Source organism: Camelus ferus, chromosome 2 (assembly GCF_009834535.1).
Source record: "Camelus ferus isolate YT-003-E chromosome 2, BCGSAC_Cfer_1.0, whole genome shotgun sequence".
Classification (NCBI taxonomy): Eukaryota; Metazoa; Chordata; class Mammalia; order Artiodactyla; family Camelidae; genus Camelus; species Camelus ferus.
Window position 1 is genome coordinate 27,427,206 of NC_045697.1, and position 26,397 is coordinate 27,453,602.

The 26,397-nt window shown below is 49.0% G+C and overlaps 1 protein-coding gene across 15 annotated transcripts in view; it reads left to right on the forward strand.

Annotated features, from left to right (window-relative positions):
* TBC1D1 (TBC1 domain family member 1) overlaps positions 1 to 26,397 on the forward strand; it is a 194,034-nt gene that overhangs the window by 162,484 nt on the left and 5,153 nt on the right. For 13 of the 15 annotated variants that reach the window (XM_032495716.1, XM_032495720.1, XM_032495711.1 and 10 more), the window contains 4 exons: positions 11,188 to 11,432; positions 12,813 to 12,972; positions 19,734 to 19,903; positions 26,133 to 26,306. In XM_032495716.1, coding sequence (XP_032351607.1) covers positions 11,188 to 11,432; positions 12,813 to 12,972; positions 19,734 to 19,903; positions 26,133 to 26,306 — 749 coding nt within the window. Of the gene's footprint in view, positions 1 to 6,111; positions 6,129 to 11,187; positions 11,433 to 12,812; positions 12,973 to 19,733; positions 19,904 to 26,132; positions 26,307 to 26,397 lie in introns of those variants that run through there. The other 2 variants (XM_032495806.1, XM_032495775.1) reach the window with 2 other exon arrangements.

A 26,397-nucleotide genomic window follows, 5' to 3' on the forward strand; every position in this document is an offset into this window, starting at 1 on the left:
CAGGATGTGATCACAATGCACAAGACCTGTCAGTGACCCCAAGTGGGGACTTCCTTTCCTCCTGCTGCCTCTCACCGGGGCCTCTGTCCCCTGGGGAGGTCCACCGGCTTCGTATGTCAGGAGCTCAGCCCTGGTACTTCTAGAGCACGTGGTCCTGCTTCCAGAACACCCACCCCAGCCAGTGCTTTGGGCCCCACGGAGGCCTGGCTCTTTGAGTTCCCACCGCACAGCATCCTGGAGGGAGAGAGGACTTTACAGTCACTCGAGGTGTGAGGGTGAGCTGGAGCGGGCAGCTCCTAGGCCTCTCTCCCCAGGCCTGAGCTTAAATGTCCCCCTGAGAAACTGGCCCTGACATGGCCCCTTCTCCCACCTGCAGCTGCATTCGGTGACTCTGCTCAGCCTTTCTGTCCCACCCTGTACGCTCCCCTCGTGATACCACGTTTATCATTATGACAATTATTGCTATTTAAAGCTAATACTTAACTTTTCCTTGGGCCAAATGTGCGAGGTTACTTAAACTTTATTTAATTCCTCACAACACGATCAGGGAAGTATTGTTCTATCCTTAGTTAGAGTTGAGAATAGTGAAATGCAGAGAGGTTAAGAAATACCTGAAGTGACACGGCTGTTGTTCTGCCGTGCAGTGTGACTCCAGGCCTCTGCTCCCCCCAGCGCCCCCCATCACTGTCCTCAGTTATGTGGCAGAGCCTTTTTATGGCCTTTCTCCCCAATAGGGTGTAGCCCTCCCTCTGTGGGCTGGTCCAAGGCTGTTTGTAGCTGTACCCCAGCTCCTGGGACAGAAGCCGTCGTGTAGTAGGTGCTCAGTAAGTCTCTTGGTGTTGAATATGAGGCAGGCACTAGCATCCCAACCTCACGCAAACCTCGCAACAGCCCTGGGAAATTGGACCTGTATCCTTTTTAAGAAATGAGGATGCTCTCTGAGGCATGAGAGGTCAACTGTGGACCACGGCCACACGGCTAACTGCCAGGACCTGAGCCCACTCTGGCTCTGGGCTGCAGTAGACCCTTCCATTCCTCAGGCCCTCTGCACCAGGAGCCCCAGTGTCCTTAGGAGATGACCGGCTGGGTGACGGGTGATGCAGACAGGCCATGATTGCACCTTGGGGACGGTGAAAATGTGAGGCCTGGGGCTGGGGCCCATTTGGCCTGTTGACCCCGAGGAAAGCAGTTTTATGGATTGGCAGTAGCTGTGTTTGCTAATGTGATGAGTAACAGGAAAAATGACATCATGTTCCTACCATGTGAAATGAAGAGAAAAATAAATTGAGAGTAGGAGGCTGAACGGGCGGAGGGGGGTACGGACAGTTTCTCTGCACGCCCCCCTCCCAGGGAGGGGAGGGGATATGTTCCCCCTCCTGATTCAGATGTTCTCCTCTCTTCGTTTTTCTTTCAGTAAGTACTCTTGTCATTGGGCGGGATGTGTCCTCTGCCCCTGGAGCTCAGACACAGTCACTTTTCTGCAGAGGGAAGAAAAGGCCAGATGAGGCAAGGGCCTCAGCGAGGCTCCTCGGGGAGCTGTGTCTGTGCAGCCGCACCTCAGGTGCCTCCCTGCCCAGAGGCCCGCGGCAGCCTCTCCTCTAGTTGGCATGGGGTGTGTGCGAGCTGAGATTTGGCCTTCCCTCCTCCTGGGCTGGGCTGGGCTGCACTCACATCCTGTTCACCCCCGCCTGTCTCCCACATTCACGCTCTGCACCCCCGAAGGCTGGGTGCACCCTCCCCTCCCCGGCAACGCCAGCCTCGTCTCTCCACCTGGCTTCTCTCCAGTCATGGTCCCAGTGTGGATGCCCGCTCTGTGCCCTCCCAGGGCCCCAGAGAGGCTGTTGCCTAGGTAACCGCCCTGCCTGTGTCCAGGCATCCTCCAGGCCCAGCCTTCTCTCCCCACTTGAACTGGGAGAACCTGAGTGTTGGCCCAGCCCAGCAGTAGGCCCTGTGCCCTGCCTGCCAGGATCTGGCTCCGCTTGGCCAGGTTCAGGGAGGGCTCACTTAGAAGTTCCTCCAGACTTTGCCCATTACTTCCCCCTCACCTCTCACCAAGGTGGTATTGCCAAGTCAGTTGTTTTGTCTACGCTTTTTATTTAGCCTACACTGTGGCTCACTCAAGGCCCAATAGAGGTGTGCAGGGCAGAGCAAAAACCAATCATGTTTCAGTGTTTCCTAAAAAGTGACATCATATCCTGGCCAGCAGAACAGAATGCTTGTTGGTTGGATGTATTTTGGGTTTTCATGCATGTTTATATTCCTGCCTTTTGCTTTACTTTCTAAAATTAGCTGTTAATCTAATCAGTTTTGCAAGATTTTTTTTTCCCTCCAAAGAGCAAGAATACACTAGACTTTGTAGTTGGACAGTGAACCATATTCTCTAGCTTTGTTGGATTTCAACTTTGCACAGCCCTGTATGATCTTGGACACATATTATTTCCACTTTGGAGGTGATGAATGAGGCACAGAGAGCTTATGTGCTTTGCCCAAGTTACAGGCTCCTGCTCAGTGGCAGGAAGTTCTAGAACCTGGGTCTTCTTAGTCTTTGTATCATTGTTCCTTCTAGGACACCGTATGTCTTGTCTTTCTTGGCCCTGCGGGCTGCAGACCCACACTGCTTTCCCTCCTCTGGTGAGGTGGAGAAATGCTGTCAGAGTTGGCCACGCCCAGCCAGGGGAAAACAGCAGAGGAGATGACACTTAGCAGATCACACTTAGGCCCTAGTTCGGGAACCTCCCCCTGCCCACCTTGTGCCGCCCTCAGGTACTTGTGATCTTTCTTCCTTCTCTTTTCTTGCTCACCCTCCTGGCGGGGCGCCTGGTGCTGCCCAGCATCCTGCCTTGTGGCTATGCCTCCATCTAGTCATGGCCACATGAAAGGCCGTGGGGGACACTGAGCAGCGAGCTGGAGACCCTGTTCAGGCTCCACGTCACCCTCCACCGTGTCAGCTGCTCCTCTCCCGGGCATCCCGCAGACAGTGCTTCCCCGGGGAGGCTGCCCAGCGTCCCCCATGATAGGAGAGGTTAGCTACAATAACCCTTGAATGGGTCCAGAAATGTAGGGACACCATTAAATCAGAGAGCAGACTTAGAAACTGCTCCTAATCAGTCCCACATCAATTACGTATCGTTTTAATGTGCTCTCTAGGTAAAGTGGTGGCTTAGTTTACAAACCCTGCAGAGGTCTGATGGGTCTTTTGGTGACCAGAAGTAGCCATTTTTGGTGGCCTTCTAGAGACTTGCTGTCACTGGCACCGAAGTGGGATTGGGCACGCCAAGGCTGCAGTGAGACAGAGCACGTATCCAAAAACACATCTGGATCAAGAATCCAGCGTGGCAGCTGTTGTATTGGTTTTTGCTTCCACTTAACGTATTTTAACCAAAGGTGTAAAACCTGCCTGGTGTCTGGAAGAACAGGAGCTATAGTCCAAGTATAAAAGGGAATTTTTCCTTGCTGTTTTAGAATCCTTAAAAGATGAGAAGAGCCGGCAAATTGAAGGATCAGCTGAGAGTATTTAAGGTGACCGACCATGGAAGGGCGGAGGAGAGCGCCTCCCTCCTCCATCCCTGCCTGCTCGTTTGCCATGAGGGGCGGGGTGCCATGTGCTTTGAGTAGTAGATGGGGCTGTTCATTATGAGCAGATGAGTGCTGGTGGCAAGCACCGCTTTCTGTTTCATCTTTGGCTTGAAGTCCTGGGTGAAAAACTAAGAAGCATTAATGGCAAAAGAGAGAAAAGTACCTAGCACTTGCCATGCAGCAGTCTTGTTACGGGACACACCTGTCTGTCCAGTTGGGACCTTGCCTTATGGGAGTCAGTTAAAAATCATGGCTTAAGAGTCTAATTAAAGTTTTTGTGCCAGAAGCTACACACCTGATTCCAAAGGGTCTGCCATTGCCTCCGATATCAAGAACCCACCATGAGATCAAATTTACTTGATCATTCTAAAAATCTTCTCTAACCTTGAAGTTATGTAACTAAACACGGGTGGTGCAAGAGTAGAGTGGGGTGACCTCCCTTGCTTTCTGAGAGGCCTAACCTCTCCCTACGTCCTTCCAGCCAGTCAGGGGTGTGCTGGCAAGTATTTACCAACCAGCTCAACCCCTCAAAAGAAGCTGATGCCAATTTTTGCAGATTTCCATGGTGTAAATACTCTCACTTTGGCTGAACTGAAGCTACCAATATGATGTGGAGTTGAGCAGAGATGTGAACAGGCCAGTAGGAGCCAGTTTCAGCAGCCGTTTGACTCAGCCAAGTGTTTCTGAAAAGTAACCTGTGTGCAGCGGAGCTCTGCCTTCCTCCTCCCCGGCCCCCCAGCCCCACATCACTCAGTGGTGACCCATGGATCCTTCCTGAGCCCCTGGTGCTTCCGGGCACTCTAGCAAGCACATATTCTAGTGCGGGAGACAGACACTGAACAATTGATCACCAAACTATTTAATTAAAATTGTGAAGAGTAATACAAAGAGGATTTTTCCTTTAGTCCGAAATTCTGCTCAGAGCTAAATGCAGCCATAGAAGATCGAGAGGTCTGCGCGCTCAGCCAGGGAGGAGCCTTGGAGTTCCTGTGGTTGTAGGATTACTCTTCCTTCTGCAAATGAGGAAACCAAGATCCAAGGAGTTTTAGGATTACAATCCTTGCTCATTTGTCAGCACCATTCCCTAGAGAGGCAGAAATCTCCAGGGTCTTTGTGAAAGAAGCAGAGGAAAGAGGCTTGTTAGTCAGCTGTAGAGCGCCACCGCAGACCGAACACTTTGCGGGTGGCCCGTGTGTGAGCAGTGAGGTGCACGGAGCTAATCGCCGCCTTACGTGTGCACCGCCTGAGACTCGCCTGCTGCGGGTGAACTACGTGTGTACAGTCTTCAGAGGACATGGTTTTTTCCTTTTCCGGTGCTGGCCCAGTGCCTTCTAAATTAGGGCTGCAGTACTTAACACTGGATTGTATGAATGCGATCGTCCATGAATATTTTAAATCTGGTCCATCTCCTGCCCATGAGGCCTGCCTCCTCCCTTCGCCTGGTGTGTACCCAGGAGTGCGGGTGGACTGTGGTGTTCACCTAGGACGACGTTTCCCAGACTCTGGACCTCAGGACTCCTTCCACCCTTAAAAGTACTGAGACGCCCAAAGAGCTTTGTTGATGTGGATAATTTCTATCAATATTTACCATGTTAGAAATGAAAACTGTGAGAAAGTTTTAATTTCTACTATTAAATAGTCTATTAATATAAATACTTGCATATTTCTTTTAAAGTAACTATAATAAACTCATGCATATCAACACATCACTATGAAAAATTTATTTTCCCAAATTAAAAAAAAGTGAGAAGAGTGGCATTGTTTTACATGTTTACAAATCTCTTTGTCTGGCGTAATAGGATCGGCTGAATGTTCATATCTGCTTCTGCATTCAATCTGTTGTGATTATGTTGTTTGAAAAATATGAGGTAAAGCTGACCTCACATAGATACAGTTAGAAAAGGGCAGGAGGACTTCATGGACCCCTGAACGGGTCTCAGAGACCCCCCACAGGTCCTTAGGCTGACCAGCATTGAAAACCAGTGACAGGGAGAATGTAACACAGGAAGACAGTGTCTCCCCCAGTTAGAACTGAGTGTAAGACGGCCTGCATTTCAACGTCAGATGGGCGGTCATTGCTCTTCTCCCCTTGGGAGCTGATGGCGTGACTGTTCCCCAGCCTGGGAGGGGCGCCGGGGCCTGTCTTACTGTCTCTGCATTTGAAGATCTCATAGAAAACACAGGAACATCTGTTTTCGCTTGGCCAGGCTGGTGCAGGCAGCTTTTTTGCATAAAGAAAATCAGTGCTGGTTCCGAGACTCTGCGACAGGGAAGACTTGGCTGGTGTCGATAATAAGGAAAGACGGGGAAGCCTGGGGCCCCACAGACGTTCCGGTGCGTCTGGGCGGTGACAGTGTTCGATGCCGTTGTTACTTGGGATTCATACCCACTTTCAGTTCCACGTGTTCGTCAAAGCCAGATTTCGTGGGAGTCGGGTGCGGGGCCGAGCTTTCTGCTGCCTCTCAGCGCCTGTTAGAAGTGAGATTTCCAGGCTCAGGTGGAACGTGCTAGTCAGTAGAGCAGTGGTTCTTCAGGACTGTTCCTCTGCCTTGGTACGTGTGCCCTTTATTTCCTGTCTTGGCTGGGAGCTGTGTTGAGTGTGTGTTTTGCACGGCGCACCCGAGGACCTGACCCGACGCCACTCACCGCACCGTTTGTGCCAGGCCCTGTGCGTGTGCTCCCGGCTCCAGAAAGTGCGCGTTCTGCCCTTCGTGAAGAAGAGGAAACCGAGGTTCACAGAGGCCAGATGGTCCCTCCTGGGGTGCGTGTGCCCTGTGCACTTGACCACGCTGCCTCGGGGACAGATCCTCATAGGAAGATTTTCTCCCTTCATCAGAACTCATGTGTCAGATGCTTTAAGTAAGATGTTAAGCTAAGTTCTAAAAAACCTGTTTCTTTTTTTTTCCCCTCAGCTATTAAAAATGGGGGAGTGTAATGCCTGCCGTTGAGGTTGTGGGTGAAGTGGGTCAGGGCCTGGGGAACTTAGCTCAGTCCCGGCCCCTGTGTGCGCTCGCCCTGTACCCACGTAGCTTCTCCTTCCTTCTCATGAAGTATCTGACGGCTCGGAAACTAGTGCTGAAGTGCAGCCTGACCGTCCCTGCCTCGTGCCCCTTAGCTTTCTGTGTACTGCATTAATCCCTTCTGTCCAGTTAGGTGCCCCGCTGTCCCTTTCCTGAGAGTGAGTCCTCCAGGCACAAAGCTGAACAGCACTTGCTGAACCTGATTCAAGCTGTACGTTTCAAAATGGAAAAGATGCTTTTCCTTAAAAATAGTCTATTATTTATGCTCTCACCTAATTTGTAAGTTTTAATAGAAGTTAATACAGATCTATAATCTTTTGTCTGCCTTTTCTCAACTCCAAAAGCTATGAATATGAAAACCAAAGTTTTCTGTAACTTAATTTTGGCAAAATGTACCAAGTCCTGAACTATATTTTGGAGGCAAAATTTGACTGGAAGTGCCATGAGGCTGTTTACAGACTTTGCTGTTCTCGTCAGGGTGGCTTTTCTTGTGTTTTGCTGCAAAATTCTAAGTGTGTTTGATTATAGATTGCTGCCCTGATCCTTCTAGGAGTTACATAATATGCAACAAATACACTGTTACCTTTCTAAAATTCACAAATTCTGAATTGTGAAATGCATTTCCCTCAAGGGTTTCGGTCACAAGATTGCAGAACTACTGTAATCTGGTCACATTTATGAAATTTCCCAAACTTTATAGGTCCAGGCATACGTTTGCTGACTCTTTGCCCTCTGTCCCACATCTTCTCTTTCTGGTCAATTCCTATTTTGGATTAACCACCTAGTTTTCCTTACCAGAAACTCCAGAGTCAGTCTGCCCTCCCCTCTCTCCTTGTCCTCAGCCTGTCTTGGGAGCAAATCCGGAACCCAGCCCTCGCCCCTTCACCACCAGGGCCCTCCCAGTTGAGGACCTGGTCTCTGGTGCCAGCTTCCTGACTCACGTCCTCACGTGCCCTGGACTCTGCCCACCCCGGGTTGTCTCGCAGGCTGCCTCCTGAGTTTTCCTTAGAGAGAAACCTCACGTCTCTGGCTCCATGGCCTTGGCTCCCAGGGCTCAGCCCGGCATTAGTGCCCTCGGCTTACAGGCTCCACTTCTTTCTTGTCCTTTCTCCTGATGGCCAGCCCCAGGCCTGTGGGCCATGGTGCTTGCTGCCCAGTATCCTTTTCCCTCCCTGCCTTGTTCGCGCCTCCTCTTCTCTGCTTGCTTTAGGTGGAAGTTCACTTCCTCCCAGCAGCCTTCCCAGACCCTGGCCAGCCCCACCATCACCATGCCCTCCAGCCCTCTGCTCTGGAGTGCTTGTCACCCCATGGGATGGAACAGAACCACAGGAACACCAGTGGTCTGAAATGGTCTCTCCCACCCACAGAGCCCCCTGAGAGCAGGGCCACGTCCCTCTTGTTCTCTGCACCCTTGCATTTAATCCTCACAGGGGCCCCAGGAAGTACAGTCATAGTCCCATTTCCAGGTGAGAAGGAGAGGCTCAGAGGAGTTAACTAAGTGCCCAAGGTCACACAGCAAGGACGTTGATGGGGAAATACAGGAAAGAGTACCTGGTATGAGGTGTTGCATGGGAGGTGAGTGAGCAGTGAAGGAGGAGGAGCCGGGTCTCACCTGGGGGAGGCTTTGCTGCGAAGGTAGAAGACTTAGACTCTGTAAAAAGAGAGGGCAGGACCTTGGCTCTTTGACAAGCTTGTGCTCTGAGCTAGGGGCACTGTGAGTGAGTGAGAGCTGTCTTCCCCAATTCCCATACCTCTTTCTTTGACATCAGTGTGAGAGCTTAGTCCCAGGCATTTAGGACCCAGGTCAGATCCTGGGTTTGCCACTTGGTAGCTGGGTGACTTTACCAAAGGGCTAACCCCTTCTCCTCCCATTTTTCTCGTGAATAAAATGAGGGTAACGTTACTGTCTGTGTAGTGACACCTTAAAAATGCTCCTGGAGTATTACTAGTGTGACATGTGGCCTTGTGAGATAAATCCATTCTCACGCAGGTGCTTGGTTGGCGTTTTGAAGTTCCCTCGTCAGGGACCCACTGTCCAGAGGTGGATGCTTATGTACTTCAAGTGCAATTGAAATGTACACTCTAGGGTTTGCTCTTAGCATAAGAGATGCTTCTTAGAACTTTTTATTGGTAAAACAGGGTAAAGTTTGAGACCTGTCGTTGGTCAGAGAGGGTCCAGGCCCTGCTGCCAGCGACTCAGGAGTAGAGCTTGAGGCCAGCGCCGTCAGGGCCGAGTCCCTGCGCTCCGTGGAGAGTCCCATATGGCCTGTCTCTGCCATCACACTGCCACAGAGCCCTTCTCCAACCCAACCTTTTCCAAGAGGTGCTTGTTGGAGTCTTGAAGACAGAGCACATGAAGTTCTTGTGTGGCTCCTTTCTCATTCTGGCTCGCTAATAAAGGCGGTGTGTTTGGCAGACTGTGGCCTTAGATGTGCTTCCACATATGGCTGGGAGGCCAAGCTGCGGGAAAGGTGGCTGTAGCCACCCCGGGAGGCTACCTAGGGGGCTGCCTCTCTCAAACGGTACATAATTTGCAGAGTGGGCCTATTGCAAGATAAAAATACAGAACAGCCTGTTCCGAGATTAAGAGTTTTAAGACGGTGACAGCAGAGCATTAAACCCAGCACAAGACCTTGCTAAGCACGGAGCCCGTATGACTGCCCAGGACACACGCTCGGGCAGGCGCTGCCCTCAAATCTGACAACTGTTGAGGGACCAGATTGGCATGGGTCACTCTGCAGCCTGCCAGGCTTGTCCTCCTAGGAGCCTTGCGGGGGTTAAATGAGAAATACCTGCTCATCAGGTGGGCTGGTTCTCAGGAGCTCTTGTTTCCGTGCAGGGCGGCATCTAACACGAGGGGCATCTGAGGAGCAGAAGTGCTGACACTGGCAGATGGAATTTAAAAACAGCTAAGCCTTTACTGGTGTTCCTCTGTGCCGCACGGCTCCTTTGTGCTCTGCCACCTGTTCCTGTTTGAGACCCAGAGAAAGTGGGGGAGGCGCACACGCCGGGGTGGGGCAGAGCTGGGGCGGGGAAAGGAGTGAAGGGCTGTCTCCAGAGTTCTGCCCGCATCCTTTGAGAACCTGAGGAGAGCGTGCCCTGTGCTGTCCAGCACTGCGGCCACGTGTGGCTCTTGAAACGCCTGGTGGAATGAGGCTGGTCGGGACTGAGAAGTGTGCCAGTACCAAGAACACACTGGATTTCATAGGCCCAGTAGGAAAATAATGCCAAATGTCTTGTTAATAATATATATATTGATCACACTCTGAAATAAGAGTATTGTGTGTGTCGGGTCAAACTATAAGAATTTCAACTGTTACTTTTTAACGCACCCACTGGAGAATGTTACATTATGTGCGAGGCTGGCGTCAGAGCTCGGTTATATGCGCTGCTGTGGATGAGGAAAGCGCATGGTCACAGCCACACCCTCTCACACTCTCACGTGCGCACACAGCTCTGCGCACGCCTGGAGGGGCTCGGACCAGAGGCCACCCACCCCTAGCCTGGAGTAGAGCATGATGGTGGGAGGGTAGGCGAGGAGGTGAGTGTGCAGAGCCCCACTAGGGAGCTCTTGATTGCTTTCCAGTAGTGGGGTGATGCGTGCAGGGTGTGTTCGGGGAAGACTTTTTGGCGGGAGAGACGAACACAGGACAAGAAATCAGGAAAGTCGTTCTTTGGCGGTTGCTGCCCTAAATCAAGTTCAGAACAAAACTGATCTGGTTTAATGCTTTCTCAGGGGGCTGGGGAATAACACATGACCGTATCCTCCTCCCTTTGCTGTGACTGAGTAATTAAGGTGAACATTTACCTTGTGGCCTCTATGTACCTTCTGCCTTTGCTGATCCGGGCGAAGCTGTAATTCTCCCCTGGGTCCAGGTGTGGCCCCCGCTGAGCATTTTTTAATCAGGCACTTCCCTGCTCCCTGGAGACACACTTTCCCGTCTGTCACATTCCAGGAGGAGAAGAGAGGTGGGATTTGACAGGTATCAACCACAGAAGCCTCCTGGACAGAAGTCTTTGTAAACCTTCCGAATGCCAGATTTTTGTGAGAATCAGGATGTTAAGAGCTTTTTATTTTAACCTCTTTCTGGGAGATAACTTCTTGTATAAAAGAAAACAATTGCTGCTCCTCAGTTTTTCAAAGCACTGCCTGTAGTTTAAAAGAACAGAAATGTCAGACTGCGGGCAAACCAGATGGCCTGGGAAGAGTTGATCAGGGCGTGTCCATGGCAAGGCGATGGTGCTGGTGGCTCAGGGGTGAAGGACCACAGCGTCAGCTCCTCCTGAGAGTAGATGCATGTTTACAGGATGGACAGTTTTCTCTGGGTTTTACATTGAAATCCAGGTTATCTGCAGGCTCGCAGGAGGTTCTCATTTCTTTCACCTGAAAGCATGAATAATTGCTGATTTTAATTGCAAGCATTATTCCAAGAACAACCACCTGACCTTGTTTAAAGTGCTGATTTAGGACATGATCCAACTTGAAAAGATCTGTTGCTTTAACCTGAAGCATGTCCAATTTCTGGTTCAATAAGCTTTCTTTCTTCTTCTTTTTCTTTTTAATCACAGCTAATGTGTATTGTTTTCACAGGGAGAACTTTTCCAACCCATCCGTACTTCTCTGCCCAGCTGGGTGCGGGGCAGCTGTCACTCTACAACATTTTGAAGGCCTACTCGCTTCTAGACCAGGAAGTGGGCTACTGCCAAGGTCTCAGCTTCGTGGCAGGCATCTTGCTGCTTCATATGGGCGAAGAAGAAGCGTTTAACATGCTCAAGTTCCTGATGTTTGACATGGGACTGCGGAAGCAGTATCGGCCGGACATGATTATTTTACAGGTAGAGAGTGTTCTTACTGCCTTTGATAAATGCTAAAAATGTTTCTGATCCTTTCTGGATCTGTCTGAGGAGCTTTCCCGCCGGTAGTTAACACCGTGACATGCCACTGCTGAGAGCTTGCTCTGTGCTTTGCATGACACCACGTGTTTCGTATGCGCCCACGTCCTCAGAAAGACACTGCTGATCGGCTCGATTTATAGACAGGAAAGCTGAGGCTCAGAGAGGTTACTGCCGCCTTTCAGGGTTGGGGAGAAGTCTGGATCCTGCTTCAAGAATATCCCTGAATGTTGGAACTTGTGTTTATGTGTTTGCTTACCAGCAGGATACTCTGATTTCAGAGTCTCAGGCAGTGTCCTTGGAAAGCATACGTTAGAGTCGAGGACTTTTCCAGAGCACTGAACAGCGTGGCTAGAAATCCTTTCCCTCCACCTGTGCATATGCGCCACGTGAACATTAGTCTCAGAGGAGGGAACCGTTCCGTTGACTAGATTTTGGCCCACGTCACACTTTCCGCAGAGACTGTCCGGTTCTTCCTGCCTTCTCCCATCAGCACACTTTCTGTAGGCACCCCAGCCATCTTCTGAGCGGAGTTTTTCAGTTTTTTAATTTAGGATATAACAGTCTGTGGGCCGGGCCTGGTGGTTGGATTCGTTTTGATACGAAAGAGCCACAGCTGGTTCTTGAGAGAACCGTGTTGTCTGGCCCCCTGGAAACAGGTTTTTCCAGTGTTGGCAGTACACAGCCAGCCTGCAGCATCTTGGTAGGGCTCTGCCCTCTCTGGGTTACTGTTTCTCTGGGCTCAGCCGTGGCACTGCTCAAATCAGGGCCTGGCCCTGGGACCCTCCTGGGCAGGAAGCCGGAGCCCCATGAGCTGAAGTTCAGCCCAGTTGGAAAAGTTATTTTCTCCATCTTGAGTTAACACTTGTCTTCCTACTTTAACTTTCCTGTGTTGTAAACCTGAAGTCACACTTGTCCTGCCTCTTGAATGACTTGAGGTAGTTAGAGGAACTTGCCAAGGGAACAGGTGTTAGGTAGCGTCCTTCCACAGAGTCTATTCTCAGTTACCCTGGCTTTGCGTTGTGCTAAGAATGTGTATTTGTAAGAGAATTTATGACATGTTTCCACAAGACAGATGTGTAGATTCTCTTAGCTCAGAAACACAAGGAAACAGTAAAAAGTTAGGAAGTGGCAGGGAGAGCCCCGTCATGAGTGTCCTGGGCCCATCCAGGCCCTGCCCCACGGCAGCAGCCCCAGCCAGCACGCGCTGGATAAAGGAGAGATGAGGGACCTCACCTGAATGTTCTGATGGTCCTTCTCTTCCACCCTGGGAGAGCGGGTAACTGCTCTCTCCCCATGACCCCTGCATGCCTGTCCCTGCAGATCCAGATGTACCAGCTCTCCAGGCTCCTCCACGATTACCACCGAGACCTCTACAACCACCTGGAGGAGCACGAGATCGGCCCCAGCCTGTACGCCGCGCCCTGGTTCCTCACTGTGTTTGCCTCCCAGTTCCCGCTGGGATTCGTGGCCAGAGTCTTCGGTGAGTGTGTGTAAGTCTGTCTGCCAGAACCAGTGCTCTCGTGTTAGGTGAGACCAGTGTTGTCACTCCGTGGTCTCTTCTTTTATGCCTGTGTCTTCTGCAAGAAAGGGTGCTGTTCGTCATTCTCAGTTTAGGGGAGATGATGAGGTTCTGTGAGTTCCAGGACCTGTTTGACTTCTGATGATCAGCAGGCCCCTTAGCTGCCTTCTTGTGGGACTTAGATCCGTTGCAGCCCCACCAGGCAGACAGCGTGAAGGCTTGGCTGGGGGGCCCGACGCGCCGTCCAGCGATGGTTCTCCTGAGTCGTTTTCCTCGACCTCTTTGGCCTGGCACTTGCACGACTTCTCAAGCGGTGACTCCTGGGCCACCGTTCCTTCCCGGTTCCCTCTGCATCCCTCCTCCTCTCCCCATGGCCCCGGGCTCACCTTCCTCTCCTCTGCCAGCTCTCATCCGTCCCCACCTTGTCTTCCCACTCTGCCCCCAGAACCCTGGGGTGGGACACATTTCAAACCATCTCCCCTTCTACTGATTTACTTTTAAAGAAGATTGTCTCTGTCAAAGTTAAATAAGGATTCACATGCAAAGTCTCAAAACTGCCTTACAATTGTACCTCAGTTTAAAAAATTAAAAATTTTAAAGTTCAGAAACCCGCCTCGACACAGTGACATGGCAGGGATATGAGGAGCAGAGTGACACCGTGAGCACAGTCAGTCCTTGTGCAGTGAGAGTTCCCTGCTTCAGAATGAAATCATAATGCTGACAATTCAAGTTCCTTTTATTTTTTTTAGTGTGGAGGAGGTTATTAAATAATTGATAGTTACCACACATCAAGTGCTTTTAAAGTACCATTTATGTTCAGTCACTTAATAGCTTAAAAACCTGTACTCTTACACTTTTTTAGAGATGTTTTTAAAAGGAATGTTCACAGATGTCAAGAGAGTCATTTTAGGCAGTTTTGGGCAGGCCACTCATCTGTCTGGATTCTATGAGTCCTGAAATTCACTTTTTAATTTAAGTGGGCACTGTTTTCTCTCCTCTCTCCCCAGGGTACTAGATCCTTACTGTCATTCAGTTCTGTCCACAAGAGCATTCCCCACGTGGCTGTCCTGGAAGAGTCTGTTCTTAAAATATTCACCACCCTCCTCCCACTTTTGCATAGCTCCCTCCCCAAATTGATGTTTATTTTCTGTCTTTAAAAAAAATAAGCATTGAAAATGATCGATACTTAACACTCTTTTCCTGGTTAAACAAATCATTAGTGAGATTTTATGAATGTTTTATACCATAGTTTAAAAAAAAATCCTCAAAATTCTTTGCTTAGTTTACTGAAAAAAAGAGTCACAGAGACTACAAGGTATCTAGCTGTAGGCTTCAGTCTTTCCTGCCAGGCATTTCTGTGTTTTTCACTTAGTCTGGAAATTAAAAGCAGATCGGTGGTCTCCTTATTTACTTTCCTCTGGATTCTTCGCTGTAATTTTCAGGAGGGTAATGGAGAGGAGCGAAGATTGAAAGGGGAAGGAGGGAGTCCTATTAATGGTTTGAAATCAGCTCAAGCATCGAGTTACACTGTGAAGAAAATTCTGCAAAGGGGGCTGAGCAGGAAGCGCCGAAAGGGTCAGCGCCGAGTTCCTGATGCCCCGGCCCCAGGCAGGGAGGTCGCGCTGCAGAGTTCTGGGCACTGGGCCCATAAACTCTGGGAAACCAGTCTTTCCTCAGACTGCATAAGTGGCATTAACAACAAACAAACAAACGAACTCTGCTTTGGAAATGACAGCCCTCCTGTTGCAGAGTATTCGGGACTCTCTGAAGCTCATCCTAATGACTTCATAAATAAAGCTGAAGCCACTAAAAGCGGGGTCTTTTTCTTTAGACTGTCAGGCAGCGGTGGGTCTTGGTGTTTCTTGTGCATAAAGATGCCCGTCTCTGTGTGATTCCTGGGTCCCACAGATCCCCGCTGTACTAAGTGGGTTCATGCCCGGCTGGCTGAGGGCTGAGGGCTCCTCAGATCATAGGCGTGAGGTGGCAACCCAGGGCAGCACTGTGTTGCAATGTCGTTTTCCAGAAGCAGCTGGGGTTTTGCACAGTCCACTTCCTCTATCAGTACCTAAAAGCAAACCATTTTAATAGTAGTTTCCATAGAAAAGATAGGTTTAAATTTTTTTTTTTTTCTCTATTTAGCATCAGTGACCTTTAGCTCCACAGTGGTGGGTAGCTTCGTTTCAAATCCCAAAGCCTGCCATTCATACACTGTAGGCTTTTTTGGCTTGAGGCCCATTTCATTATAAGGCCTTTATGCCTGGATAAAAGCGAAAAACAAATGGACTTTTGTTAACTAGTCACTGTTTTGTATGTAAGTAGGGGATTCTCAGCTCGCAGTCGGCATAGCTCACCTACAGATGAATAGCTTACCTCAAATTAAGTGTGTGCTACTTGGAGGGGCAGCTGCCAGGGGTGCGCGTGCCTCAGCCCTCCCGTGGTGATTAGTCACAGCTCTCTCCATGTCAGTCCTTCTGTCCGGGTGTCAACATAAGGTAAAAGCACCTCTTCATATGTTTTTCCAGTTCAGGTGTAGAGGGGTCCCAGGAGAGATGCTTTCTCTGTTCACCTTCTAATGATGTCTACCTTTGGGGAAAAAGCCTGAGAAATAGGACCTAGTTTGCTCCTGGTGGAGGTAGAGGCTGTGTAGTATTGTTAGACTCCTGATGTTTTCTGTAGGATGTGCTGCCAGGTAGGTGAGAGAGGAGGTGGGGTTGAGAAACTGAGGGTTTGGCGCGCACGCACACACACACACACACAGGCGCGCACACACACACATGCCAAAAAACAGAAGACTAATGTAGGGAAGAATGCCAAGAGTCTTCAGAATTAAAAAGATGGAAAACAAGATTGTTTAGATGGCCAGGAGAAACGGCTCTTCAGGGAACGTGATGGGGCTGTGGTGATGAGGTGAGTCTCTGTGGAATCTGTGCTGTTGTCCTGCTGCAAGGCTGCCATCATCCTTCATTTTCCCCTGCTCCCCCCATCCCCCCCGTTCCTGGGAAGAATGTGGGGGTGTCACAGCTGGAGGACTACGACCTCCCAGAGTTAAGGAGAGAGATTGCTCTTGACAAAGACGAAGGTAGTTGGAAAAGAGATGCAGAATAAGTTCATCTGCTGGCCGCGTGCTTTGCATTGATCATTTCCCCCCAGAGGAAAATTGCGCTTTTGTATCATGGGGAGTTTCAGATAGGGTTCCCATGCACGTTTACACAATAACAGGGCTGCTGCAGTGTCTTCAAAGCAAAGTAGTTATTTGCAATGTTCTCAGCAAATAATTTGCAGAATGGTGGAGTCAGATGAATTTAAGTTTCCCTCTACTTCCTTCCTGATAAACCCCTTTGCCTGTTTCCATGGTTTGAAAAAGGAGAGAAGAAAGGAAGTTGGCCTCAGGGTTGTGAGCAGGGCTGCTGCACCACTGGGAGGCTTAGCAGCTCACTTCCCTATGCAGTGATTTTCAAATGCAGGAAATTAACTCACTTTTCCAAGGAAATTATTGTTTTTTCATAAAAATTCCAGTATATAAATGTGTAAGGATTGAGAGATGGACAAACATGACAATAATTGGGTTGGAGCAGTTGGTTCATAGGTAACATTTTTCTTTCCTACTACTTAAAAATTACTCAATTTTTAAATTTCCAGAGGAAGAAAAAGGTGCTAATTCTCTTTAAGGGATATAGATATTGCCCCCAAGTGCAATCAAATAAATGTAGGGGCCCCCTCCTCTCAGCAAAACTTTGAGGAGTCCTTCTTTCAACCCTTCAGACACATTCCTTCATTGTGTCCCCAAAGGAAATCCTTATTTGAGGCCCCCTCAGTCTAACAGAAGCTTCTGGAGCTGAGCTCTTCCAGCCTCGCTCATGCAGACCGTCGGCCGGCTTGCTCGTCTTCAGAAGGATGGGCCCCTGGGGCGGCTTCCAGGCATCCTGTGGCTGGCAGCAGTACGAGGGCATCTGCTGGTGGGAATCAGCGTGGTCTTGTCAGTGGCTTTTAAAAAGTGGCTCTTTCCTGTCTAAAGCTAACTAGCCCTCCCTTGCAAGGCTCAAACCCACAACCTGCGTCTCATTTGCATCATCTTGCCAAGGAATGCGCTGACCTACTCAGAAAAGAGAAAGAGAAAGCCTTCGGTGGCCCTGGTACACGTGCTCTGAGACAGCCGGAGGGGCCTGGCCCGGGTAGAAAGCCCCTCTCGGTCTGGCCCACCCTTTGCCCCACGGCCTGGGCTCTTGCCTTACCTACTCTTTCAGGCTCCTGCGCGTGATGTGGTGCTTTCAGGCCTCTCTGCGTTTCCACCTTCTTTTCCTTCTGCTCTGGGCATCACTCCCTGGCTTCTTACCCAGCGAGTTTCTGTTGGTTCTTCAAGGCGAGGTTTGGCAGTCACCTTTCCTTGGGCATTTTCTTCCCATTTGTTCCTATAACATCCTGGGCATAACTCAACCAAAGTGGTAGTTGGTGTCTCTGCAGTTTCTTTGTTGTGCTTTGTTCATGGCTTACTCCCCATTGCTCAGTACAACACTTGGCATGTATTAGATGCTCAGTGAGTGCTTGTTAAATTAAAGAAACTTCACAGCAGTAAGAAGAGTGCTCTTAAGGTGTTGAGAATAGGGTTAGGAAAGAAACATTTCTTTTTAATTATATTAAATACAGACAGCCCCAAATGAAATAAACATGCCGAGGGGTAGTTATTTATTTTTTTTTAACATACCAAAAAGAGAATTAAAGGAAAAAAAAAAACACCTCTCCAAAGTTCCCTTTGCTTTTAATTCATACAGTTTGGAAAAGTTAAGAATCACAGGAAGCACTCTACTCATAAGTAGATTTGTTACAAAAACCAAGATCCTAAAGGAATAAAACTTTGTTATTAACCCAAGTTGTTAATCTTAAGAGACAGCGGATGTGGATTGCATATTTGATTACGCTCACGAACATTTCCCAGTCACTGTTTATTTTAATTGGCTGTCCAAATGCAAGGTACTTGCCTCACGGAGTCTGAGCTATAGCAAGTCATTAGCCCGGTAGTACAGTCCGTTCCCCAGGATCCCTGCACAGCGTTTTGATATTTATTCTGATAGATGCCATCAATTTTTATTATGCTGCAAATACTCATACATTGAAAGGAAGTTTTACTGTCTAAACCAAAGAAACTTCAAATTTTGTTTTGTTTTTGGAAACATCATTTCTATTTAAAAATGTTTGCATTATAGAGCTGTTTAAGATCTTTATGCTCCTACAGTGGTGAGTTACATGGGTAGACTGTGTCTTTTCTGTATCAGATGTTTCACAGGAGTAGTCTTCCACAGCACTGCCTGGATACAGGTCCTGCTTCCCTCAAGAAGCTCAAATTTCACAGATAGGATCGGTTTATCTCCCCCGCACCCATAGCCATACATAAGGAGGAGGCAGCGTCCGTCCTTTCTGGTTTCCCAGGGCTGCCCTGAGCCAGGATCTGTTTGCAGTTGTGGGAACAGTGGTCCTGGGCTCTGTAAGGGCAGCTGCTCTCAGGGCTGCACCCAGGCCAGCAGCACATCCGCTCACGTGACATCTCCAGGGCTAACTCACCAGCTAGCGCCTGGGTCTCTCCTGAGTACCGTCCGCAAACCACCCTGGGACACCTCTCCTGTCTGCACAGCGGCATCCGGCCTTCACTAAGTGGCTTGTTTCTTAATGGCTTTGACATGTCACCCCCAAACCACCCAGGGAGGCACAGGCTGGGGGTTCTTCTCAACTGCTTTTATCTTCCTTGACTTGCAAATTCCACTTTACAGCTTCTTTGACTCTTTCATTCTCCTGCAGCCAAAAAAAAAAAAAAAAAAAAAAAGAAGAAAGAAAAATATTGACAGTTGCCTCTAATTAGATTTATTCTCTCATCTTTTAAAATTATATTTTTTCTTACATTATTGTTCCAATTGTTGGGTAACTTTCCAGAATTCAGTCACCCAACAATTAGTTACTGGGGCTGTGGACCCCAGGACATTGGAGTCTTTGGGTGGCTTCAGCCCTGAGGAAGAGGGGCCAGGGCTGGGCTGGCTACTGGGCCACGTGCCCTCCCTCTCCCTGTGCACAGTCGGGCTGGGGATTGTTAACATTTGCTAACCGTTCTAAGAGAAAAGTATGGCGTGAACTAGAAAATACTGACAAAGTTCTTTGAATTCTTCAGAGTTAACAATGTTTTTTATTCCATTATTGTGCTGAAATTCAGTATCCTTGTAAGTATTTAATAATGTACTTTTGCAATGGTTGCAGGCTTATAACAGTTTTTAGAGATCTTTTAATTCAACCCCTTATTTCAAAGCAGAGGAAAAAGGCATTTTTTTTTCACCTTAACAGCATCAAAAATTAAGATGGAGTATTTGTTAAAATCTTTGTTTTACTCATGAAAACATATGTGTTAGCAATAAACTCCTTGGAAATCCAGAGAATTCCTGGAAAAATAGACTTAATAAAAAGTTTTCTTTTCCACAATTCAACTTTTGAAGTATTTTTAAATTTAATTTTTTTTTGGAGCAGAAAAAGATTTATCTGAACCTGTGACAAATCTCAGCAATATGTTGGTGTAAATATATATATACATTTATTATTTGCAGCATCACCTTGACAGCTGTATCTGACACATCAGCATCTTGCACTTCGGGGTTGCATGTCCCACTGTCCTCCTCAACATCTGGGAAGGGAAATGGACTGGAAATGGTCTTGGTTTAACTTTCTGATTTTCTGTGTTTCTCCAGATATGATCTTTCTTCAGGGATCAGAGGTCATATTTAAAGTGGCTTTAAGTCTGTTGGGAAGTCATAAGCCCTTGATTCTGCAGCACGAAAACCTAGAAACCATAGTTGACTTTATTAAAAGCACACTCCCCAACCTGGGCTTGGTGCAGATGGAAAAGACCATCAGTCAGGTATGACTCAGCCCGGACACTCTGAACGCTCCAGCGATCCTGGATGTGCAGAGCTGAGTTTCTCCTTCCTTTGAGTGGGAGCTGTTTCTTACCACTCTGTGTCCTGAGCAGCATTGCTCAGTGTGTGGGAGGCACGTCGCAGTTACGTGTTCCGTGATTAAATGTGTGTCCGAGTGTGCGTGTGCTGTGAGTGTGTGCATGTGGTAACCAGCACAAACCATCAGTACTTTCTTACAATTAAGTCTACACCCCTCGTCATTTGTTCTTCTGAAATACATACATTTTTATTCAACGTAGGCTTTTGTAAAATGAGTGCTAAGATATTTGTGCTGAATGGTTTTAACTGGAATTTTCTAAAAATAACTTGTTGATACAGAGTTGTGATGAGTATATTCTATAGGTTTGTTCCATGATGTGTGTGTGTTTTTAATAGACTTCAATTCCACATCTGTGGTCTCAGTACCTCTGGTTTCTGTGTTCAGTAGAACCGTAACTCTGAAATGTGAAGGGTTAAGGGTGAAGCGAGCTGGTCATTGCAGCTAGACCAGTGGTCTGGGCTAGGAGTGGGAGCATTTTGACTCTGTAATGATTGCTGACCGTGCAGGACTGAGCTGCTGTGCAGAAGGTGAGGTCACCTTCGGAAGTGTGCAGAGGCCGGGTGGCTGGGTGCTCGGAAAGAGATCTCTGCGTCGGGCCTCAGAAGCCTAGAACTAACCTCACCTGCTCCAAATGTAGAGCAATAAGGTAAAAACAAGTTGTGGGATAAAACTATGTTTTAAAAAGTCCTCCTTAGGATTTCTGACAGTCCAAGAGTGGTGGGTTGCACCCAGTTGCAGCATTTGTGGTTTTGTCTGCTACCCTTTCTTAGGTGCTGAGCCCTGAGAAGGAGGCAAGTCTGGCCTGGAAAGGGGAGAGGGCCCCCCAGGGTGCCACTCTCATGTGCCTGTGTGAGGGAGCAGCTCTCTCCTCTCTGCCCTGTCCCCTTTGTTCAAGGAGAGGCTTTTCCTTCCCTGGTGCCTTTCTCTGTGTGAATAGCTCTGGCTTGTTGAGGACATGCTCTTTGGCAGGTTCTTTGTGAATCTGCACATACACACATGATCTCATTTGATCATGACTGTGTTCCTGAGAGGGCAGGTGGTTTTAACCCACTAGCAACCTAGGGCTGAGTGGTTAATTAGCTTCCCACAGCCACGCCTCTGCGAAGTGGAAAGGTGGGGTTGCAGACTCAGGCCCTCTCAGACCTTCAAACGCCCAGCGGCTGCTCTGCCCCACCATGTGCCACAGGGTGTTGTTCATCGGTTTGCTGTATTTTAACCCGTATTCTGAGACTGAATTCTCCACCCTTTACTTCTTTACTTTCTGATACTTACATGCATTTACTCCCTTTTTGAGCTTTCATTGCGTGCATTTCCGTGTTTTGGCTGCAGGGGCAGACGCCCGAGCCTTGGTTCCCTAAACTGCACTCCACGCCAGTGAGTGCCCTGACCTGGAGCCTGGGGCCTGGCTCTACGGCAGGCAGCCTCCCTGATGTTGTTTACCTCCTGGATGTTGAGCACAGAAAAAAAAAATTCCGTTTCCCTCCCCTTTTCTATAAAGGATACTTACTGAGTCTACAAGGCTGCCTTCACATGTTGGAAGTATAGAAAGAGACGCAGTGTGGAGAGAGGACAGTTTTGTGTGTGTCCCTGAATGGCTTCTGTTTGGAACCTGGCATCCTTTACTCCGCTGGTTCCTTAACACCCCTGGGGCATGGTGTATGGCATCATTATCCCCATTTGTATAGATGGGTCCCTGGGCTCAGAGGGAGTGACATCCCCAGCACCTTGTGCAGAGGGACAGAGCCAAGAGTGTGCTGTGCTCTTGGACAGCGAAGCCCATCCTGTGCAGGAAACGAGTGTGTGACCCAGTAATTTCAAGTGTGGTGTGAGCTCCAGCAGTGCTCGTGCAAGGGCGGTGCCGGGCCATGCAAGGAGTGTGCAGGGAGCAGGGCTGGCAGCAGTTGTGGGTTGAGTTGGGCGGGGCCTGAAGAGTGTGCTGAGAAGGTGGGGTGGCCACACCTTTCTGCAGGGGCCGGAGAGGAAGCGTTTTAGGCTGTGAGGGCCGTAAGGACACATAAGGTCACCTGCAGCCTGAAGGCAACCACAGCCGGTATGTGTCGGAATGCAGTGACCGTGCTGCAGTGCGGCTTTATTGACAGCACACAGTGGGACAGCCTTGGTCCAGGGCTGTAGTCACGCGGCTCCCTCCGTACTTCACTGGATACACCAAGGTACGGGAGCGAGAGTTCTGGGTGCCCCGCAGGGTGCACTTTTTTCCCGGGAGGCGAGGGCATTGGAAGTGGAGTGTGGGGAACACAAATCTCCATCTTGAGGTCCAGGTCTTCATCCTGCCACAAGTCCCAATGGGAAACAAGACATAACGGCAGGCAGCTCTCTGCCCTCCCTCCTTCCCTCCCACGTGTTCCATCTGGAACTTGACCTCTGAGGGCTGGCTTTCTGCCTTCCGGCTGCCTCCTCTCCTCTCCCCTCCCCTCCCTGCAGAGGGTGCGCTGGTCTCAAGTTCTTCTCAGAGATGAGGCCTGAGGTGCAGTGCGATTTCTCTGCAGCCTTCGGGGAGCCCTCAGGCTGGAATCTTGGCGTCCCCAGGGTGGGTGTGGTAGCTGCTTTCCCTGCACACGGCCGAGTGTGTTGTCCTGTATGTGGAGGGGCACAGTCGGGGTGGGCCTCTGTGATAGCCACAGCCCCATCTCATTAAATGCCCCTCTGTGGGGGCCTCAGCCTGAGTGGCTGGGCACAGTCCACATCCCGCTGGGAGACAGTAACCAAGGGCAGGGCCCTGGCGCTCCCGCTCGGCACAGATGGGCAGGAGCAGCCGTCGGCGGGGCAGGGGGTGGGCAGGTCCAGACCTGCCAGAGCCCAGGATGCAGAGGCAGGGTCTGAAGGCTCTGTGGTAGCTCCTCAGTGTGACTTAACTGTCAGTTGAATGTAAGCCATAAAAATCCCCTCAGAAGAAGGGGGGAAGCCCGGGGAATAAACCGAAGGGAAGAGAAAGGAGGGTCAAGGTCGAGGTCTCGGAGCAGCGAGTGCCATCTGCCTGTGCAGCCCCAGTTCCATGTGGGGAGGAGAACAGGTGGAGGGGCTTGGGAGGCAGGGCGAGCAGCCTACTTCCAGCATCCTTTGGGCCGTGTTCAAAGTCGGGCCCCAGACCAGCACCGGCATCTTAGCGTGTAGGAACTTCTGCAGAATCAGGGCCCTTCCCCAGACCTGCTGAGTCAGAACCTGCGTTTTCAGCGAGAGCCCCAGGGGATCCACATGCAGGGAGCATCAGAAAGCTGTGTCGTGGCCACTCCGGAATGAACACACCAGGCGATCCTCTGCTCTAGTTGAGCTTGTAGGAGAGAAGCCAGGATCTTCACAAAGTCTCTTTGTTCAGAAGACGCTCTCTGCAGTCCCAGTGGCCAGGCTGCCCCTTCTGCTGTGGGAGGAGCCCTCGTGCTTGGGCGGTTTGTGCTGTTGAGAATTAGTTTTCTAAAAGTCCAGTCAGTGCCGTACAGAGGGTGGGGTACGCAGGGAGGAGTATGTTACCACTGGCATTGCTTAGAAGTGCTGGCATGTGGGGATAATAAAAAGCAGATCACCTTTTGGTTGGGTTTATTATTGTCTTTAAGTTCACTGCAGACACTGCGCCCTTATTTCCGATACGGGAGGACTGCCTGCAGCCCTTGGTACGCCACCAAGACCGCCAGGCTCGGGGGTTCGGGTGCGGGGCGGAAAGTATGTGACTAGTTCTGCAGCTGGCAGGGTAAATGGCCTCGTTACAGAGTGTCCACAGACAGCAGAGAAACACTGAAGAGCAGAGGGGCCAAGAACAGAAATGGATATACTGTATCTGGCACATTCTTATGTTGCTAATGGCATTGTATGTTGATTATTCCCATTTGGGAAGCAATTTGGTAATGTATTTCATGGGCCAGTATTCATACCCTTTGCCTCAGTAATCCCATTTCTTGGAATATATGCTTAGGAAATAATCCAAAATATGGGAAAAGCCATACATATGAGCATGTTGAGAGTTGTCTTTTATAACAACAAAAACTTGCAAGTAACTGGATACCCAACACATGATGAATGGATTAACACGGTTGTTAATTCATCGAGTTGGTAGAATACCATGAAGCCTTTTATAGTTTCGGTTATAAGAAGGTGCAGCAACGTGAAGAAGCGTTGTTCGAGGACCAGGGCTTTCCTGTCACCAGCAGCCACACACTGCCATAGTCGGGCATACATTCCCAGGCACAACTGCAAAGTCAAGGGCTCCAAGTGTTTTGGCAGCCAGGAGATAATGATGCAATTAAGCAAAGATGATTATGACCCGGGATGGTTCCTAGGGATTAATGGAAGCCTGAAACAGCGCTCTGCCTTGTGCACAGCTGAGAGCCATTAACCTTAGCTGTGCGTCAATCTGCATCAAAGGCCAGAGGTTCCGTTCCCAGGTTTTCCAGGTTGGGAGCTCATTTAAAAATCTCTGTGGAAGAAGGAAAGTTGTGTGAATGACATTTATTCTGCACCATATTTGTAATTACACACCCATGCCACAGCAATCTCGGTTTTATTGTGTGCGGTTTTGACTCTGTTTGAACTGTTCAGAAGTTCCATGATGTGGCACCCCTTGTGATTTTGCTGCAGCACAAGGTTGAGTGTGAGAGATTTTGCGACAAGCATGTGGAAGCCAAGTGGGCACCAGCTCAACTGGCTGCCAGGCATGTGTCTCACAATTCCCACAGCGGTGCTGGGAGGCCGTGGTTATCACCCTCATGTTGGAGGCCAGGAACTGAGGCCAGGAGAGGGCAAGTAACTTGCTCAAGGTCATTCAAGGAGTCACCAGCCCAGCTCTGCTGGAGGACTGACTCAAATCCTCTGAGTCAGTTTTCTTGACTATGGAATAGATAATCTCTGCTGACCTCGTGGTCCTCTGAGGGACAGCAGAGGGTCACATCAGTACAGTCGACTGCGCGCGTGCACACACGCCACATATACAATATGTATAACTAGTTTTTCAGCCTAGAATGACTTTTGTGCCTAATTAGTATTAGCCATTGAATTAAATTGAAAATCAGGAAGCTGAAAAATTAATCTTAAGGAAGAGAAAATAAGATTGCTGGGAATGGTGAGAAAGTAAACATGGTTTTTGAAAGTTGATTTCAGGGAAGATAGGAGTCGCCTGTGTTTGAATGCTAATGGGATGCTATCAAGGGAAATGAGGTTTTCATTGATTTTTTTAACTCCGTTGGAATTTCTTAGGGAAATGCAGTGAAGAGTCAGTTTCTGCTTTTATAAAGACCAATTTCATTCTCCAAATGTGTGTTCTGATCATGCTGGCTTTTTTAATATGGTGATTGAATTCTCAGGTTCACACTGGGGCTTCATAGCTGGGGTAGCAGCAGCCTCTGCCTTCTGACCCCCTCTTTGGCCCTGCCTCCATCAAGCTTACTCACTGGGAGAAAGTTCAAACGTGAACAGCTCACTCACTTGTGCACTTTGGGGTTGTTTTTCACACGAGTGGTTTTTTCATCACTGTTACTATTATGGGAAGGAAGGCAACTCAGGCATTGTTTCGTATTCACTCATCTGTGTGGGTGACATTTGGGTTTTGGCTCATTTCTGCATATCTTATGTGCAGAGGAGGGTTGTTCAGTAAACAGTTCCATTACTTAGCTGTTTTGTAACTCTGAAAACCCAGCTGAACTATAATTAAACTTTGACCTAGTGACTGGGCAGATAGGGCTGTGATTCTCTGTTCTCTTCTGTCTCTGACCCCATTGTTGCTGATCTAACCTAACAGAATTTTTAGAGAAAATGGCTGTGTAAGTACTGAAACAAGAATTTAAAATAAATTGTTGTAAACCTTTTAAAAAATAAGGTTTTGGCTTTTGGAATATGAGTGCTAGAGACCCACACTTACTATTACCTTGGGCTTATTTTTAAATGCTTCTTATATCCTCTCTTCCCAAGTGAAGTTACCACCTTCTCAGTTCAGGAGCTTTCCTTGTTTGTCGGTAGTCAGTATCAGGCGGCATCAGGTGCTTGGTTGGATGCCCGTAGACATGGCTCTGTGTGTGTGTGTGTGTGTGTGTGTGTGTGTGTGTGTGTGTGTCCGTGTGTGTGTGAGAGAGAGCAAGAGAGAGATTTTTCTCATCCTCAGTGCCTGATGACTTTTCTGTACATAACAGGTGTTTGAGATGGACATCTCAAAACAGCTACAAGCTTACGAAGTTGAGTACCATGTGCTTCAAGAAGAACTTATCGATTCCTCTCCTCTCAGTGACAACCAAAGAATGGACAAATTAGAGAAAACCAACAGCAGCTTACGCAAACAGAACCTTGACCTCCTGGAACAACTGCAGGTAGAGCGTGTTTGTGAGGCCACCTCCTGACCCGAGAGTGTGTGGTGGTTCATTAACTCACCAGAGGCCCCGCGGGCCAGGTTTTCCCATG